The sequence below is a fragment of the Meriones unguiculatus genome, chromosome 5 (genome assembly GCF_030254825.1).
Source record: "Meriones unguiculatus strain TT.TT164.6M chromosome 5, Bangor_MerUng_6.1, whole genome shotgun sequence".
Taxonomy (NCBI): Eukaryota; Metazoa; Chordata; class Mammalia; order Rodentia; family Muridae; genus Meriones; species Meriones unguiculatus.
The window spans coordinates 127,135,909-127,155,631 of record NC_083353.1 but is presented as its reverse complement, the minus strand read 5'-3'; the positions used below and the strand labels follow the sequence as shown (position 1 = coordinate 127,155,631).

The 19,723-nt window shown below is 38.6% G+C and overlaps 1 protein-coding gene across 3 annotated transcripts in view; it reads right to left on the bottom strand.

Moving 5' to 3' along the window:
* Positions 1–505: 505 nt before the first annotated feature.
* Slco1b3 (solute carrier organic anion transporter family member 1B3) overlaps positions 506–19,723 on the bottom strand; it is a 51,478-nt gene continuing 32,260 nt past the window's right edge. For all 3 annotated transcript variants that reach the window (XM_021661620.2, XM_060384368.1, XM_060384367.1), the window contains 8 exons: positions 19,083–19,325; positions 15,955–16,119; positions 14,659–14,854; positions 13,337–13,511; positions 11,746–11,927; positions 8,392–8,456; positions 4,423–4,540; positions 506–1,731 (listed from right to left, as the gene is read on the bottom strand). In XM_021661620.2, the coding sequence (XP_021517295.1) occupies positions 1,515–1,731; positions 4,423–4,540; positions 8,392–8,456; positions 11,746–11,927; positions 13,337–13,511; positions 14,659–14,854; positions 15,955–16,119; positions 19,083–19,325 (1,361 nt within the window). In that variant the 3' untranslated portion in view covers positions 506–1,514. The remainder of the gene's footprint in view (positions 1,732–4,422; positions 4,541–8,391; positions 8,457–11,745; positions 11,928–13,336; positions 13,512–14,658; positions 14,855–15,954; positions 16,120–19,082; positions 19,326–19,723) is intronic.

The window sequence follows — 19,723 nt, the reverse complement described above, 5'->3', positions numbered from 1 at the left end:
GACTTAATTGAGATTCTGCCAGAGATGTTTTGAATCAGAATCTCTGGAGCATGACTGTAGTTTTGCGCGCACACACACACACACATACACACACACATGTATATAAATTATGAGTGTAAGTGTTTATGTGTGTGGATGTGACAGTTTGAATAAAAATTACTCTTTCTACCTCGTGTATTTGGACACAGTTGTGGGCATTGTGCTGGAATTTTATGGAACTTTTAGGAGGTGGAGACTTGCTAGAGAAAACATATCACTGGAGGAGAGCTTTGAAGTTTTATAGTCTGGCTCCATTTCCTGTTCACTCTGTTTCTGCTTCCTCTTGTATGTGGAAAAAACATGAAATGGCTATTTTCCTGCTCATGTCACTGTACCTTCTGTGCCTGTTGCCACGCTCTTCCCACCAGGATGGACCTTGTATGTATAGCTAGAACTGCAAGTCAAAATAAATCATTTTGTCCTTTGAGCACTTTTTTGTCAGGATGTTTTATCACAGCAACAGAAAAGCAATGCAATAGGTTATTTTAATGCAAACAAAATGTTTAACATGTGACAATAAAGCAAGTACAATCTATACAATCCACTATACTAAATCCAAACCCAATAGATAATGCAATAGCCAAAGTTTCTTTTGTCTCATTAATTCTACTTCTTATACTGATTTTAGATATATTTGATTATACCTAAATATATAATGTATTTGATTATATATATCACATTCAAAATAAAAAAAAAAACAGACAAACGAAACACTTGTTATGGTAAATGCTGATTTCCTTTACAGCTTGTCTGGCATACACTTGCTTTAGAGAACTAACAGATGGAGTGAAAGCTCATTTATTAAATGGTCTTTGCTTTCTTCAGTCAATATGGATTTTTTTCAATCCATTACCACAGCTATTAAAAATGCAAACTAAGGTATTTTTTTTCTGACAAACACAGCTTGTAATTTTCCTAAATGTGTCTGTTTTATTCTCAACATTTTGTATAGCATTACAAAGAAGATGCATGGGTTATTACATACAATTTCAAATTAATAGTTCTGTAGAATGTATCACTTAATGTGGATACCTGAGGATGTTATGTCGTGAAGTCCTCTATCACAGAGACTCCAGGCATAAATAGAACCATTTAAACGTTGGCTTTTAAAGACATTAGATATTTTCCCCTGCACAGGCAGCCAATTTATCTCCATCCACTGCCCTTCCCCATCCTAGCATTTTATGTATTTTATTAAATTATAAATGATTAAATAAATACTTAATCATTGTTTATCTTTTATAAACTAGCCAACTTCCACTCTAAAAATTTTTACAGATCATGGATTTCAATCCCAGCTTCAAATGCACAGTTATACATTGACAAAGATGTTTTCATTTCTTTGATTTTTGGTTTGTTTCCATATAAATCCATAGGATTATACATCCTCCTTCATATGTATACTGTAAAAATCTTCAATGAAAGAACTAAGGAGTTGTTTGAAAACAAAGCAATAGATTTATCTCTTTCTTCTCTTAAAGAGGTGTTTCATCGTTTGGTCCATCTGAAGGCACACAATAGTATCCATTTTTATTTATAGATTCTGGGTTTCCTTCATCTATGGATTTTCCACTATTTTCCAATGTCTTGCTATCCTTTTCTTTATTTTTTTTCTTCATGAAATAAAGTAATACAACATATAAAATAAGTGCTCCAGTTTTTAAAGCTGAGTTCAATCCCAAGTAGATGTTTCTAGAGAAAAGAAGGGACAAATATTATTTTATATTATGTGATATAGATTATAGTATTTATGTCTGATATGCAGACCTTAAAGTAAAAAAAAAAAGTAAGATTATGTACCAAAACATAAAATTAAAAAAAATAACATTCCAGTAACTTTATCTATTGGGCTATAAAGAGTTTGAGATTATTTCTAAAGAATTGTCAAGACATAGAGACTAAACTCTGGCTGACTCCAACTTTCTGATGGAAGAGCGGGATATTCAGATCTTTTCCCCCAAGCCATCCAATTCCATGCAATAAAAAAAGAATGCACAAAGAAATACGTCTAGAGTTCACAGTCTATATATCTAGGTGCACTGAGATTGAAATTTAAAGTAAGGCTATGAAAAGCTACCATCCCTCCCATGCCTTATACCAAAATGATTACTTATAGTAGTCCCTTTGCCATAATATTTATGCCTCAAGAAAAGACAAACTAGAAGTCACACAAAAAGCAAAGGAAACAACCATGGGGGGTTTGAAGAGAATGGACAGTCTTTAATCCCAGTCATGGATATATCAGGGAATAAAGATTACCAGAATGGGGACATGATACTAACAACACCTTACCACCCACCGTAACACCAACTACACTGAGGAACCAACACCATCATGACACAAATTTCATCATGATGCCACCACCACCACCACCACCACAACTCTTATTTGTGGTTGGTGGTAAGATGGTTTGGAAGACAGTCTGACAGTGTCTTACAACCTAGAATAAGAAGAGGAGGACTGTTCTCCACATACATCATTCCATGGCCATCAGCACTGGAAGGCAGTCTCTGTGGTTCAGCCTTCTTGCAGTGTTCACTTGTATTTTACAATTTGGGGAGCTCAGTAGATCTACAAAACTTCCTTGTGACTATGTCATTAGCACCAGTTAATTTTTCAATTTGTATTTTCCCTTTAGATATGGCTTAAAATATATAATTATTATATTATATCATATCATATCATATCATATTATATTGTTTTTTTGTATTTTTATTGAGTATTTTTTATTATTATTAATTACACTTTATTCATTTTGTATCCCCCCATAAGCCCCTCCCTCCTCCCCTCCCAGTCCCACCCTTCCTCCCCTTTCTGCATGCATGCTCCTCCCCAAGACCACTGATAGGGGAGGTCCTCCTCTCCTTCCTTCTGATCTTAGTCTATCAGATCACATCAAGAATGGCTGCATTGTCTTCTTCTATGGCCTGGTAAGGCTGCTCCCCCCTCAGGGGGAGGTGATCAAAGAGCAGGCCAATCAGTTTATGTCAGAGGCAGTCCCTCTTCCCATCACTATGTAACCTACTTGGACACTAAACTGCCATGGGCTACATCTGTGCAGGGGTTCTAGGTTATCTCCATGAATAGTCTTTGGTTGGAGTATGAGTCTCTGGGAAGTTCCCTGTGTTCAAATTTTCTTGTTCTGTTGCTCTCCTTGTGGAGTTCCTGTCCTCTCCAGCTCTTGCTATTTCCCACTTCTTACATAAAATTCCATTCACTCTGCCCGCCATAAAACACAGTGATTGTGTTTTTCAGGTGAGAGGATACCCCACGGTGGGGGATTCAATCAGCTTTTAACTCACTGGCTAAACCTAGGAAGAGATCCCAGTTCCGCCAGACGCTTGGCTGCCGGCCGCCAGCCCCAGCCCCAGCCCCAGGCCAGAGCCACAAGCCAGTGTCTCTGGTCACGGTCCCAGACTGAACTGTGCGCACCACACTATCAGAGACTGGAATTTTCAGTCGAGAGATAACCCCACGGTGCAGGAAACAATTGGGACCAACCTTAGGTCACCCAGACATCCCCTGGAAAAGACTCGGGTTCCACGGGCACCCCAGGAGCCAGCCCAGAGCCAGAGCTGGGAACCCAGGCTCCGGCACAGAGCCCTGCCTGCGTGCCTGATTCGCTGCCTGAGATAGAACTGTGGGCACCAGGGCACCAGAGAATGAGTTTCACTGTCCCGTGCAAACACACAGGGAGGGAAATGGCCAAATGGCCGGTCTGATCTCAGAGCACTCAGCCGACACCACCTATATTGGGTTTTTTAAGACAGGGTTTCTCTGTGTAGCCTTGGCTGTCCTGGACTTGCTTTGTAGACCAGGCTGGCCTTGAACTCACAGAGATCTGCCTGTCTCTACCTCCTCGAGTACTGAGATCAAAGGCATGTGCCACTGTAACCAGCTCTGATTTTTCTTATGTAGAATTTTAAAAATATTTTAATATTTTCTGTTACAGGTTTGAAGGCTTAGGTCATGATGAAAACATACACACGCTTCCCAAATAGGTTTTTTAAGATCCACTTTGAGTAATATTTGTTTTATAATTAATCAATATTTAAATTTACAATTATTGTTTTCTAAAGAATATCATTTCCATTTATTTCAAATTATTATTCAGTTATCTTCTCTTCTCATGAACAGAACATAAACTTTCCTTCTTTCCCACTTTCTAGTCAAACCCTCAGTTGGCCATCATCTGTGATTCCAGTTCTAGATAATCCAATTCCATGTGTCCTCTACGGGACTACACACATGTTGTGCACACATATACATATAGATAAAAACATTCATACACATTTTTTAAAAAGTATAAAAAGAAAATACTATTTTGATATCAGCATAGTCAAAGATAAAATCTACTAATGAAATCTATTCATGACAACTCACCCAAATAGTGTGGAGTTATACGCCCTGCAAGCCCCACGCGTTCCACATCTGGTGATGGACCACTTCATACATGATCTGTCAATTAATGCTCCATAATAGATTGGAGTTAGAATTCCTCCTACAGCATGAGAGGAAAAGCTATCAACCCAAGACAAATATTTCAAATATACTTAGGTGATATATCACAGGGATACACTGTGAAGAATGAAAAGTTAAAAACTTACTAGGATAATGTCCTTGTTTCTGCTTGGATATATGCAAAATTTATGTTAAAAGATTTCTGCAAAGATCATACTATAGAGTAATATTATAAACATCTTTTGTCTATACCTATCTGTCAAACACACATAATAAAGAAGGAATTCTACATGCCCGTAAACTATGTTCTTACAATACAAATTAGCTAAAGCCTATTTAGTGAAAAGAAGGATGTTATTAGTTAAACATGGCCATTTGTCTTCTTTTTTCTTCCCAAAAAGATCTGGAAATATTGGAGTAGAACTGAAGTCTTGTGGCTACCGTGAAAAGCACTTGTCACAGTCCTATAAAAGCCAGGAGATTGTTCCGCTCTTTGAAGAAAACTGAAGATGCAGGCTAGAGAGATGGGTCAGGTTTAGAGTGCTTGCTGCTCTTGAAAGCCTCAGAGTATGGTGCCCAGCATCTACTTCCAGGAGTCCACTGCCTGTAATTCTAGTTCTGGGTAATCTGATTCTTTCTTCAGGACCCCATGGGCACTGTGTGTAGGTGTTACACATACAGAAAAGTAGGCATGCACACTTACACATAAATAAAAGTTTACACATAAACTTTCATTTACACATAAAGTTTAGTTACTATCTAAATAAATAAACAAGCATATAAAATAAAAATGTTCAAAGGTGAAAAAGAAATCTAAAAAGGGAATTAATTCTCACACAAGGACTCTCCCCAGAGAAGAGGAGGACCAGCCTCATGGACCATCATCTCTGCCATGGAATGTTGGCTTCTAGGTTGAGACCAGCCCTCTTTTTGGTGTCAGCTGACTCCATGACCAGCATTTTCTTTCCAATGATTTTGTACATGTTTAAATATCTTTTGAAATGTCCTGAGAAGTTCAACTTAGAGACCTTGTTGGTAAATTTTGTTTCTGTGTCTTCTAATTATATGACTTTAGTAGTTGGCCTAACCTGGTTTTATTGTAGTGTGCAACGTACAGTACACGGTTTCTCCAAAGCTCCTGGGTAGTGTAGAGAAGTAACTGTTTCTCACTGTTCTTATCAACTCTGAGATTGGCTCAGTTCTTAAACTGGCCCCAGATTGGAGGGACATGTTTGTAGAGTCTCATTCTGAGATATTTGGTTCTATTTCTTATGTATTTTGATGAACAAATCTCAAATGTTGTTATGCAAGAAAATGATTTTACTGATTTCATCTTAAAAAATCAGTATGTTTTCTTCTTTATAATTTGTTTTAGTTTTAACTAATTTTTTTGTATATTATCTGTTCATGCTTATGAGTGTAATGCCATAGGCCAGAAGAGGACATCAATCCACTGGAATTCAAGTGTCCAGGCAGTTCCAAGCCCCTTGTCAAGATGGTAAGAACTGAACCCTGACCTCTGTAAGAGCAGTACATGCTGTCACCCACCAAGCTGTCACTCCAGCTCCTACTCCAGTTTTCTGACAGTAGTTAACAATGGACTGATAGCAGAGGCCATTGTATCCAAAGAAAAACCGGTTTGAGGAAATGGGTTAGAAGTTCATGTTTCAAAATATTGGGGCCATCCTTTGAGAAAGGTTGATATATATATATATATATATATATATATATATATATATATAAACATCTTAATAATATGTATTTTCTGAGTGATGTTACTGGTGTAAACACACGTAAAAAAAACCATTTAGCTAAGAAACTTGGACCTGGTTATTACTAGAATTTACTATTTTTTTTCAATGACTTCTTTTCCAAGTCACTTATTCAGTTTGGTTTCCTGAGAGGTGTTTCACAATGCTCAGCCATACTGTACGGAAGACAGTGCTCTGGGAACTAGAAGTTTTATTGGTGTATGTTTTCTTCAGAAACATTTAGGTTTGATGAGGCCGTAGTTCATAACTATGATGGCAAATTCCCCTTTCTTTATGTTTTATGATGTTAGAGGGATTTCTTTTATTCCTCGAGTCTTTTCTTAGCCTATCAGGAGGGCCGCTGACTACACAGCACTTTGGTTTTAAAGGCAGAGTCAGCAATGTGGAGTTTCATTTGGGTTTGGTGGTAGGGAGCTCCTGGTATGTGTAGAAGCTTCCAAACTGGAGATACACAGTGAACCCCAGAGACGCCTTCCTCCTCCTTCTTTTTGTCCTCTCGCCTCCCCCTCTTTCTGATTCTTCTAACTCTGCATTTTTCCTTTGAGGATCCAAGGTTGTTTCACCTACACTGGTCATGAACAATTTCTTCTCCACTGTTTTCAGCCAGGGTTATGTTCCTTTGCTTGCAAAGGTCCCTGAGATAGACCCCACACAACGCCTTTGCTGATCTTTAAAATCTTTGCATCAGTGCTTACTTCTGATGAGCTCTCTGCTCTATCCCTACATGAGTAATTTCAAGTTTTCTATCCCCTTATACATACCCATTCAATGTTTATAAATCTTACAAAGGCTGTGTGAACAGCTGTGAAACAAGACAATTAGGGGCAAGGCCTATAAAGGAAAGTGATCCTAACTGCTGAAGAGCACCGAGGAATGGGAGCTAGCACCCACACGATGGACAATATTTTCTTGAACGTATAGACAGTTGGGCGTTGGGAAACCAGCGGCACACTCATCTCCAGAGATGACAGCAGCCTGCCTGGCATGCACAGAGGCTTCTGTGTGGAACGCATTAGGTTTCCGGTCCCTTTTGTGGGTCAACCTGGCTTGTACCACACGCGTGTGCATATCTGCACCACTGGCCAGGTCCAGGCCACGGCCCTGTCCCAAGGGCGCAGCGGCCCTGCCCTGAATGCAAGTCAGTCCTCACGCACACACAGAGAAAGTGTTGCTACCAAGACAGAACCCTTCAGATTTCTATTGGGCATATTTTCCTTTTAGGAGTGAAGGACAATTCTCCCATCTTTGAGACAGTTTTTTTTGTCAGTTCTACAAAACTGCATGTAACTTTATAAATATTTTAAAAAGATATTGTTTTGTAAATATTTAGTATTCTGCTAATTTGATTTTGAATTTTAAGTGTCATGTATTCTGTCTTTGGGGTTTTCATGTTTTATTGTACTTTGTTAAAAAAGAAAAATTTAAAATTTTTAGACTTTGTTTCATGTGTAAATTTAATGTACAGGAAATAAAAATTTTAAAAAATGAGAGAGAGGGGAGAAATAGATCTTTCCTAAACCTTATCAATTACACCCTTTCAATACTTAGGAACTTGGGACTTGGGGACCTAATCTTGACATAAAAGTCACAATTTTTTGAGTTTTCTTTCAATTTAAGGGTTCTCTTCATCCAAGGTGATGTATTCCAGGACGTAGTTCTTCCCTTCTGCGTGCTTAGCTGCTGAAGCTTCTAAAGCCTCCAAAACCAGGCAGTCAGCCTCAGTGTCTGTTCTGTGCACACTCAAATTTACCAAGTTCCCAACTCTCCCAACACTCCCAACTCACAGGAGGCATTACCTGGAAATGCTATGTCTGGAGATGGCCCTTCACTCTGCCTACCTGAAAGAAACACTTCGTTGCAATGAAAAGGAACTGCCAATCTCTGTGACATAACTTACTGTAGAGATGGGACAATTCCTTAGTCTAGTCTCAACTTTGCAGTTAACTATAAAATTCTCTTTCATGACACTTGAGTTTCTTCTGTATCCTACTGCTTTTATTCACCATGAATAGAAATGATCTTAAATCTTTAAGCTTTCCTTAGAATCAAAACTTATTTACGGTCAGCTTTTAAGTTTGGCATGAATATTTATTTTCCCGATTTGATATGCTTACCATACCTAGAGTTCGTATAACCAGTGAATGGAAACCCATTGCAAGTGATTTCAGCTCAGGTTCAACAGACCTGCAATAAGATAAAGCAAAGAAACATTGAAACGTAGTCAAATACTAAGTAGAGTTTAAACTTAAATTATTGGTCAGTGTTATTTTCCTTTATGGTTAGATGAAAACTCTTAAGGGAATGGCCCCTGTGTTATAAAGTTATCTCTCATAGTTTGACAAGAGACAAACAACTGAGTGATAATTTCAAGAGAGTCCAGAAAATAGTTTTACTTTATTAAAAATAATTATTTTAAGACTCTACCTCAGGCTGGCCTTGAACTCCCAGCAACCCTCCTACTTCAGCCTCGTAAAGTACTGAGCTTACAGATGTGAGTTACCAAGCCTGGCTACATTATGTGTTTTATTCTATAAAAGTGTTGTGAGACTATCTTTAGTCAGGTTTATGATGTCTATAAAGACGTTGATTTCCTGTGGCCCATTCAGGCAGGGCCCTGGGGAATGACCAGATGCTTGCATTTGGCATCCGTCTCAGCACACCCTCTGCTTCCTTACTGCTGTGACTGTCATTAGCAGAGAAGTCCACTGAAGTACACATAACATTACAGACTATAACCAGATGAGTCAAGAAAGTTATGTATTCTGGACACTCTTACATGTAGCTGTTATGTTAAAGGTAGAGAACATGTTGTCAACATGTAGAGTATACAGTCAGTCAGCGCTGGGAAGTGGCATGGTGCTGAGTCCTTGCTGTTTCTGTGGGGGACCAGCCTTCTGTTCCCAGCACCCACACTGGCAGCTCACAACCACCTGGACCCTTAGCCTCAGGGGATGCAGCAGCCTCTCTGGACACTCCAGGTGCCTGTACTCACATAGCCATGGCTATACACCAAACACACACATAAACAAAAGAGAAATTAAATCTTCACAACAGATATATAGACAAGAGAAATACGTTCTCATATCTACAAAGTCATTTGCATAATTCCATCTATTAGTGTTTAGTGAGTGGGCGACACCTTCACTTCTGTAAAAATCTCATTCATATTGATGAGAATGAAATTATGTGGGAAAATGTGTTGGGTGGAATGTAAGTTCTGCTTAAATATTTTATAGTAATACTGAATAAATGATATATTTGTGTAGACTGAAACTACTTGATGCTTCTTTTTTTCAGAGGACTAGGTAGATACGTTATTCACTCATTTGCCTCCATTTCCTTATCTGATACGAGACAACAGTTCACCTCATGAGTTGTGAGTATTCAATATGTATTAGCACTTTGAGCCTCAATTTTCATGGCATGTGACCATTCCTTAATCTTTGCAGAAAAGATATCACTTATTGAATTATATCACTTATTATTAAACTTTATTCCAGAATTCTGGTTGTTCCTAGTCAACCCCCAGGTCATGGATACCAAGACAGAAAGATCACTTGAGGGGTAGGTATGATTAATATGACCATCCTGGGCAACATAGTGAACCCTGTCTCAAAAATAAATGAATAAGTAAGTGAAGTCATCAAGAGAGCTAAATAGGGAAAACATTAAACATGGTATAATAAAAATTTTAAACGTCATGGTTATATATTAGGAGAGAAGGCAAAGAGAGTGGTTAGTGAAGCTCAGTGTTAGCACACTGATCCTGAGAAACAGCTTAATGTAGTATGTGGTCAGAACAGAATTTAAACAAATGTAGGTGCTATTTAAATGTCTATCCTTATTTCAATAGGAATTAAAACCTCTTTTCTCTTTTCTCTTGGCCTCTAGGGAAATTTAATAAATACACAGTTTAAAAGTATAAATAGGTCACCATACCTACATAAATACATTTTAAAGATCGACATACAAATGTCTCATGTTTTTAGTTTTAGGTGTGACTGAGGACGAGCTTGGTCAAATGGAGCTTGTATTACTTGTTTCCTTTCCAGTCCTTCCATTTCTTTTGTTCCACACTCTTCTCAACACTTGCTGCCAACCAACCACTTTTCTTTTCCAATTTTTGCTTTTTTCCAGTGTCAGGGTTTAAGACGTGAACCAATTCCCTCTTAAAGCCTTCATCCAGCTACTTCTTTATGTTGTGGGATCAAATAACACCCTTTTTGGTTTGGTTTGGTTTGGTTTGGTTTTATTTTGTTTTTGAGATTTTGTTAATTCCTGGCCTGTCTTAAACGAGGCTTGTTTTTTTTCCTTATCTTACAACAACAATTTTCCTATAGCATTAAGATCATTTTAGAATTGTCATGGGCCCATTTTAATGATAATTTGATTCATGATGGTCTTCAACATTGTACTCCGAGATGTATGTCCACAAGAAGTTATCTCCAACTTTCCTTGGAACATTCTAAAAGCACAGAATCTTGCCTAAATATTTGTTTAAAAAACTGAACAACTCAACTATTTTCATATATTTTTTTCTTCTGCCTACAGGCTATTATGAAGGATTGGATCAAAAGTTATTCTGTGGGTAAAATAACACTTTCAAAATACTATTATTTCAAATTTTTAATATAATATAATATAATATAATATAATATAATATAATATAATAATTTTTACTAATGTGTGTGTGAGGGTGTGTGTGCCCTTAGAGCTCAGAAGATGGGGTCAGACTCCTTGGAGCTGCAGCTTCAGGTGGTTGGGAGACACTTGAGGTGAGTGCTGAGAACTGAACTCAGGCCTCCTGGAAGTGCAGTAATCACTCTCAACTGATAACCCATCACATCATAGAAATGTTATCAGGCTTCCAAGTGGATTTCTTTCATGAAGATCAATAAATGTTTCTCAGGACAGAATCAAAATGAGCATAAAAGTTCTTTTAAAATTAAGGAGAGACTCTTACAATTGAGACAATTCCCAATAAATCTACATTTTAATTGTCTAGCAAGCTGAGAGCACACAGAATCCAGATTCTCTAAAGAAAAAAAGCATATGCAAAATTATTGCTATCTATAGTATTGGACAAATAAAATAATCATGAGAACGTGCTCTCGAAAAATTAAAATGGGACAAGATACGCGTTTAGATCCCAAATATAAGACAATGGAAATTGGTAAGTATATTTATAATCTAACATACATAACTAATGTAGAAGCTTTAACAACTCAAGCTCAGAATGGGGAGAAGGCTCAGTCAGTAAATCTCTTGCTTAAAAGTGTAAGGACCTGAGTGTGGGTCCCCAGCACCCATCCGCATTCCCTTCTGTCCTTGCAAGTTTAGAGGCAGCCCTGACCTGGCCTCCAGAGTAGAGGTGGAAGGGGCTTGATGCCACAGATAACTATCAAAACTTCTAAATGGCCACCTATACATATACCCCACAAAGAAGCAGCAAACAGAAACAAAGTATACTCACTTTATCAGGATCAAGACAAACGAAGTGCTTCCCAGTGAAGTGAAAAAAGAATTCAAGATTTGAAAACATATATACAAATGATATTTTGTTTTGCAATTGTCTCTTGGACATTCACCCAAGTGTGCTGAGTGGTTTGTGTTCTGGAAACCAGAGTCTCTGATACAATCGCAGTCATAGAATACCTAAAAGACAGATTTTGAAATATTCTAGAATGTATTGGTAAAATATGAAAGTCTTATAAATACATACCATTTTTAAAAGGTTCTTCTATTCTAGCAAAAGTGTTTACTGTTTTTAAAACTTCTAAAAAAACATAGTTGTTTAATAACTAAAAGATAATAAATATAGTACTCTGTATTTTTTTCTGGACAAGAAAATGTAATTTGCTCTTAATTATCAACTCATTTCCAATTTCAAGGTTATAAAATAATGAAATAAATTAGTGTTTGAAACTATTCATAATTTCTTCATTCAGACATGTTCTTTTTCATAGTTGTTTTCCTCTCACTTTTTCCCCTATATTATATTTACTTCCTTACTTTATTTAAAAAATCTGTGTCAGCCACATGCTTTTGGAAAGAACTTCCCAGAGAATGATCACATTTGATAGTTTGAGAGGGGCCAAAATCTAAAATAAGAATCACTTATACAAATGGGTTGAGCCACACAGGTTATAGAGGGAAGCAAAGATCATGCCAGGTGTGGCTGTGCACATCTGTGATCCCAGCACTTAAGAGGCTGAGACAGAAGAACCCTGAATCCATGGGTGTCCTCAACTACATAGAAAGATCTTGCGCCAAAAATGCATAAACCGTAACTATTTATATACCCGATGTTTGTATTAGGAAATGGTAAACAAGGGTATTTGTCCAATTGTGTGAGATGCTGAGTAGTTTGGCAGGTTATGTACTACCATAGTGATTTCCATGCTTGGGAGTCAGCAGGAGACTGAGGATGACTCATATTTCACAAGGAAAGGAGCGTTTTGAATGAAAACAAGGTGGCATGGCATGACATATATTAGGCACATGTAGAAAGGATACTGGATTATCTGGGTAGGAGCGGTAGTGTTGGGGAATTCAGAACTGATAGGTGAGAATTGGACAGTCAGGCAAGCAAGAAAGGGGCTGTTTCTCAGGAAATCAAAAGGGTAGGGCGCACAGAATTAGATTCACATAATTCTATAGAAAAAAAAATCTGTTTTGTCTATATGTTGATTTAATATTTGTCTTTAGCATCTGAGATATAAAGTCATTTTCAGTGATGACAGTTAGATGCTTGCATCATGAAAAGAGCTTTCAAAACCCTAAATACATCCAGGTTCCAAAAGACACTATTCTGACTCTTGAAAATGAAAAGCTTGAAGTGAAGTGATCTCCAAATAGAATTCAAGTCACAGAAAAGTCTGATGATTCCGAGGAGGATTTCATGTGAAGCTTTGGTAACCTCCCAGGTTTCACAACTGCAGACCATAATAGGATTTTTGCGTCTTAGACTGGCACCTTAGCTCTAGAAAGATGTGAGGGCAACTGTGAGATTTCCTGTGAAGTTATGACCAAGGAGAGGTGAGAATATGAAAACCGATACTCACTATACTCTTAGAGTTTTTATCACCACTAGAAGATTTACATCCAGCCAGACAGGGGGAAAGGTAAGTCACTCCATTCTCCCCACAGATGGGCTCCCATTGATTTTTATCACAGCTACAGTCTGAGTTGCAATGAGAAAGCGGCGGCACGTCTATGTGAGAGTCCACGGGGTTCATGCTGGAGGTATATAATAGAAAGACATATGTCAGAGAGAGACAACGACGGAGGGAGAAGGAGGAAAGGGAAAGGGGATGAAAGGAAAGAGGAAGAAGAAAATAGAAGAAAGAAATCAGAGGAGGAGGAAGAGATGGGTGAAGAGGAGAATGGGAGGAGAGGATGAAGTCAGTGCAGAGGGGAGGAAAAGGACTGAGGTTAGAGAAAAGGAATGAAGAGAAGGGAAGGGAAGAGGAGAGAAGGAGAATGGAGGGGAAGAGAAAGAGGGAAGGAAAAGGGAGAGGATGTGGTGAAAAGGAAGGGAAGGAGAAGGAGAATAGGAGAAAGGAGGGAGGGAAAGAAAGGGAATGGAAAGGAGGGGAGGCAGAAGGAAGGGGAGAGGAGGGAAGAGAAAGGCTAATGAGTCACAAAACTCCAAAGCTAGTCTGACCAATGGGAAATCTGCATGAGTTACTGGTGTGTGAGCTTTCTTAATTTCTAGCTATAATTAGGCGATAAGAGTCTGCACGGGAGACTCCTGTCCCTGACCTTAGGGAAGCTGAAGTGCCAGAAATGTGTTTCATTATGTAGTTAAAAAAAAAAAAAAAAAACTGGGATATCTGAATGTCTAATTCTAATAGGGACAGTAGCAGAGCCAGTTCACAGAGAATGAAGAACTGGTCGCTTATACAGGCATCTGTTTAATGAGCTCTAGATAAAGGTTGTCTAGCTATGGCTGTGCAAGTTGCCTGCATCTACATTCACAACCTAGCCAAGGCTGAAATGGGAAGACCAAGAATTTTGGAGTCTAAAACTCCAAATTTGAGTCATAAGTGTCAGTGATTGTCCAGGGATTGTTGGTTGTATAAACTCTATGTTGGTCTCAAGGGGACAAAGGTACCTGTGACCAAATAGCTATTGCACATTGTGAATACTCTGAAAATGACATGATCATAACCACCCAGTTTTTCTTTAAAGGGGAAATAATTTCTTTAAAAGAGAAATCGCTGCTCTTGAGAGACCTCAAAAAGTGATTGTTTGGAGCATTTATAAATTGTGAAGCTTACTAATTACAATTTAATGGAAACTGCTTTGAGCCCTGCTTTTCTTACACACATTCTTCTAGTTGGAGTCAACATATCACCATGTTGATGAAATGATATATACAAACCCATCATAGGTCAAGGTTAGGCCAGCAAATGATTTGTTTTCACAGATTTGAGAAAAATATAATAGCAGAAACACATAGGACATTGTAGAGGTGAAAAATGCAAACTTGGTAATCCCAAGCAGAGTCAATTTGAATCTTTTAATGATATATCCTCCTAAAAACATTCCAGTTGCCATAGCAGGTATGGTTATAATTCCTGGAAATAAGAGGAAAATGTTATAATTATGTAAGAAAGATTACTCTGATGGTTTTTTTTTGTCTGTCTGTTTGTTTGTTTGTTTGTTTGTGGTGTATCTACATAAACCCTTCAATTCTGTTGCTTCAAAGTAGAAATAAATGACCAGAATGGAGATGGAAGAAAAAAAACAAAAAGATGTGAAAAAAAAAAAAAAAACAAAAATAATGCCTTCCCACCAAATGCAGGACACCAGTATGTGATAACAGAAGTTAGACGTTGCCTTTGGATGCCTGAATTTTATGAGGGACACCAGACCCCGGAAAATAATAATGAAAGTTTATCAGGCCTTCATAACCTAAAATCTTTTCAACACTGGGATTATTTCATGGCTTTGTTTATGTGTATGTTATGTGTGTTTCTGCATTAGTGGGGTACAGGTAGGTGCAAGTGCCTAGGGCCCAGATTCTATAGTGCACCATCTGTCAGGTCTGAAAGGAACCCTAATTTTCCAGACTCCAAAAGACAGTCCAAATATCCAAAAAATGATTATAGAAAGAGTTCTTCTGATTAGATAAAGGCCAGCATTGCTCAGGAACTCGTGGTTTCCTCCACTAAAGGAGTCATTTCTCTCAACACTGGCAGAAAGGACAAATGGGATGCCTCTGAGCATACCAAAGCCCAGAGGTCCTCCAGGCTCCCTCAGTATGACAAGAACTTGTTACACATTTCATAGTCCAGTCTAGTCTCAGCCCTTCTCACTCCTCCCCTAGCAAATGTCCTCCAGCTCACCCGCTGCCCCTCCTCCAGACACTAATGCTTACCACCCTGCTATTTTGATCTATTCTTACCCACCCCCTCTGCTTCCTTCCTTCTTTTCTTTCTTTATGCTGTGGCCTGTCTCTCTCGGCATGCTTTCTCTATTCTCTCTCCTCTGGCGTTTTCACCTCTCTCCCTGGATAAGGTTAGTCTGCTACCCATATTCAGTTGACTTTTGCTCTCTGCTCTGGACTCTTCCAGAAGCTTCTCTCTGTTCTCACACTCCTGTGTGCAATAAAGAACTTCCTCTAAACCATACCATGTAGCGGTCATGTTTTCAGTTTATACATCACTTGTCTTACCTAACATAAAGTTGGCCTGAGATGTTGGCTGGCCGAACTGTTGCTCTATAAACTTCAACAAGTAAGTAAAGCTTCCAATAAAGCTGCTGATTTGTAGTAATGTAAGTACCAGGAATATAACATACAGGTGGTTAGTAAGGATGCTTTTCAGAGCCTGGAGAAAACCTTAAAATAAAAAGAGTGAAGAAAACATTGTAATACAACTGAAATATTCCCACATCCTAATCTTCTACTTATTACATGTGTGATTTAAAATTATATAATGCACAGAAAGGAAAGTTAGAGTGCTATGAAATCTTGTTCAAGAATTTCCATATTTATATTATGTATATGGTTAATTATTTTTTCTCAAATGACAGGGTTGTTTTTTTGTCTTTTTATTTTGTGACTTGTTTTATTCGGTGAATAGTTGGCAGTTCTTCACACTCTCAGTTTTTTATACGTATCAATCCATTTACCTGGTCATTCAACAAATACTTGGTTTTGAATTGGGTACCAGAAAAGATACTGAAACATGAATCTTGCTTGTGATGTTTTCTATTATCAGCACTTCATAATGTGGTTCTTATGTTAATGGAGCAATTCATCAAACAGAAATTCAAATAATCTGTGACCATAGGAGTAAGAACACTGATGTTTGAAAATTATAAGTATGAATTTACTATGAAGATCCCAACACTTTCTTCCTTGGAATGCAGCTTTTCTACAAAGCACTTCCCCAGCAAATATGGCAACCCTGAAGCCTTCTCCCTTAAACATTGCCCAGCCAATACAGTGGCATGAAAGCCACCTGCCTAAAACACCACCTCCCCTAGCTGGCAGCGCTGAAGCAACCTGCTTCAGGGCAAAAGAACCGGAAGCAGAGGCGCCCCAGGCTGCATCAGCACCCGAGCGCCGACAAGTTCACTCCGGCTTCCCAAGTGCTCCGATATGAGCCATGTGCTGCCACATCCAGCTGGCCGAAAATTTCTTGGTATACTTTAAACAACTACAACAAAAAAAAATTTAAACTTAAGTGTGTGTGTGTGTGTGTGTGTGTGTGTGTGTGTGTGTGTGTGTGTGAATCCATGCATATGGTTGTCCTTGGAGGTCAGAAAAGGGCATTGGCTCTCCAGAGCTGGAGTTACATACAGTTATAAACTTTCATGGAAGGTTCTGGGAAGGTAACTTGGGTCCTCTGCAAGAGCAACAAGTGCCCTTATAAGCACAGAGCCATATCTCCAGTATCCTGTCATGTTCTTTCTAATGTCTATGTTAAATTTTAAAACCTTGGGACCATAAAACCCTTGCCTAGCATGCTTAAAGCTCTGAGATAAATCCCAGGGCCAGGAATAAAACAAAACAGTGTCATGGTCTCTGGTGTATAACAACTTACTCTTAAGGAACCAATCAAATTCTGTTTTCTGGTATAAACTGAGCTATCCTCTATTACAAACCAAGCATCCCACTCGGCTCCAGCCCAGGAATGTCCTTGGTTGGAGTGATGAAGAGAAAAAAAAAAATGCGATCAGCTATGGAAGTGAAAGAACTGAGAAGAGGAGGGACCTGGGCCACATCTGAGAACTTGTATTTTGATTCCAAAGTCATCTCATAAAGGTTTCCCACAGGACTATGTTTGTGTCACAGTCATTTGTATTGATGTTGTGACAAAACACCTGACAAAAGCAGCTTTAGAATGAAAAGATGTATTGGGGTTCTCAGTTTTGGGGTGTGCAGCATCACTATGGGGAAGCCATGATAATGGTTGTGGGAGCTGTTCCTACAGTACCCAAAGTCAGCGGGCTTTCTCCTTTTTATTCAGTTTAAAACCCCAGTCCTTTGAACACTGCTGCCCACAGTCAGTTGGGTTCTTTGCATTTCAGTTAACCTAAGTGCAACTGTTGGTCACAGACATATTCAAGGGCTTGCCTCCTGGATGATGCTGGATTCCATTATATTCACGATCAACATAAACCATCACAAATTATTTCAATGACTTACTTTTTGTTGATGACATTTGTTTTGTTTTGCAAGACAGGATTTCTCTGTATAGCCTTGGTTGTCCTGGACTCACTTTGTAGACCAAACTGGCTTCAAACTCACAGCACTTCACTTGCTTCTGCCTTTCAGAGTGAGTTATCTTGCACTGGTCTCATAGTTCAGGCTGGCCTTGAACTCATGATGCCTGGTAGCACTGTAACTGGCAGTGGGTTGTTTCCTTTTGTTTTGTTTTGTTTCTATTTCACCAATACAGTCTGATCCTCCCCTCCATTTTTTTAAGTTAAACTTTAATGTTAAAGTGTAAAGAAATGAATTTCATTGTAGCATTTCCATCAGTGTAAAGAAATACTTTGCTCTCATGTGCTCTCCTCTTCCATACCTTCTCTATGTCCTTCCCCCCACTTCCCTCCAATTGGAAAACTGCTGCCAAAGCCTCATTGTCTCAGCTACTTTTCTCTATCTGACTGAATCACTGTTAGGACAAGTGCTTCTAGACAACCCTTTATGACAGATGCTCCTACACACTGAGCCATCTCCCTAGCCTTGTTTCCTCTATATTAAAAGCCACAAATCTAATCCTACTATTTGTACATAATAGAGAACATGGTGATTTGAAAGAGAATGGCCCCTGCTGGCTCATATTTGGATGTTTGGTTTATAGTTGTTGAAAGAGATATGCCACCACAGTTAGGTTTTCCAAAGCCAATGACATTCCCCTTAACCTCTCTCTCTCTCTCTCTCTCTCTCTCTCTCTCTCTCTCTCTCTCTCTCTGCGTGTGTGTGTGCGTGTGTGTGTCTGCCTCATGCTTGGGATCAAGGTGTATGTTCTCAGGTACCTCCCTTGCACAATGCCTGACTACCTGCTGCTATACTCTGTCAGGATGGTCATGGCTCTAAATCTCTAAAACTATAAGTCCCCAAATTTAATGCTTTCTTTTATAAGCTGCCTTGTTCATGGGGTGGATCTTCATGGCAATTGAAAAGTAACAAAGACAGGGTATGCCAATTTTAGTAGAAAATTTAGAAAGAGTTAAGCAAAGTGTAGTGCAGAAGAAAGCTATATAGATGAGTTGGACATATTATTTTGAAATATGCTTAGATTTCAATGGGATTAACATCTGTACATTGACTGACTGTGTAATCCTTACCAGACATGTTGCCAGGAGCTTGTTTCTCCTGTTTGGTCAAATTAGCCTTGAAATTCTTTTCTTCATCTATTTTGAGTACATGCAGAGATGCTGAATTTTTCTTTTCCTTCTGAAATGTATTTGGAATTTTGGGTATAAAACAGAAGGGTATGGAAGAAATAATGCATAATAATCCAGTCACAATAAAGTTGAGCCACCAGGCACCAACCCAACGAGCATCTTTAGGAGTTATTCGGATACTGTCTGGAATGAATAATGATAACAGGACAGTCAGAAATCACCCTGAAAAGACTGCTGACCTCCGCAAAGAAAGCAGACTATATTTCATCAATCCTAAAATGCAATTTTCTTTTGTTAGTGGTTTGTCAACTTGCCCTTCTAGGCCACAAAGGAGACCTGTGCAGCCAGGCCTGAAGATACCTGATAAGCTAGGGTCAGATGAAAGGTCCTCCTCTATCAGTGGACTTGGAAAGGGGTAGGGAGAAGATGAGGGAGAGAGGATGGGATTGGAAGGGAATGAGGGAGCAGGATACAACTGGGATACAAAGTTAATAAACTGTAACTAATATTTAAAAAAATAAAAAATAAGTTAAAAAAAGTATGAATGGGTCAGCCATTTGATGACAGCTTACAATTTCTGT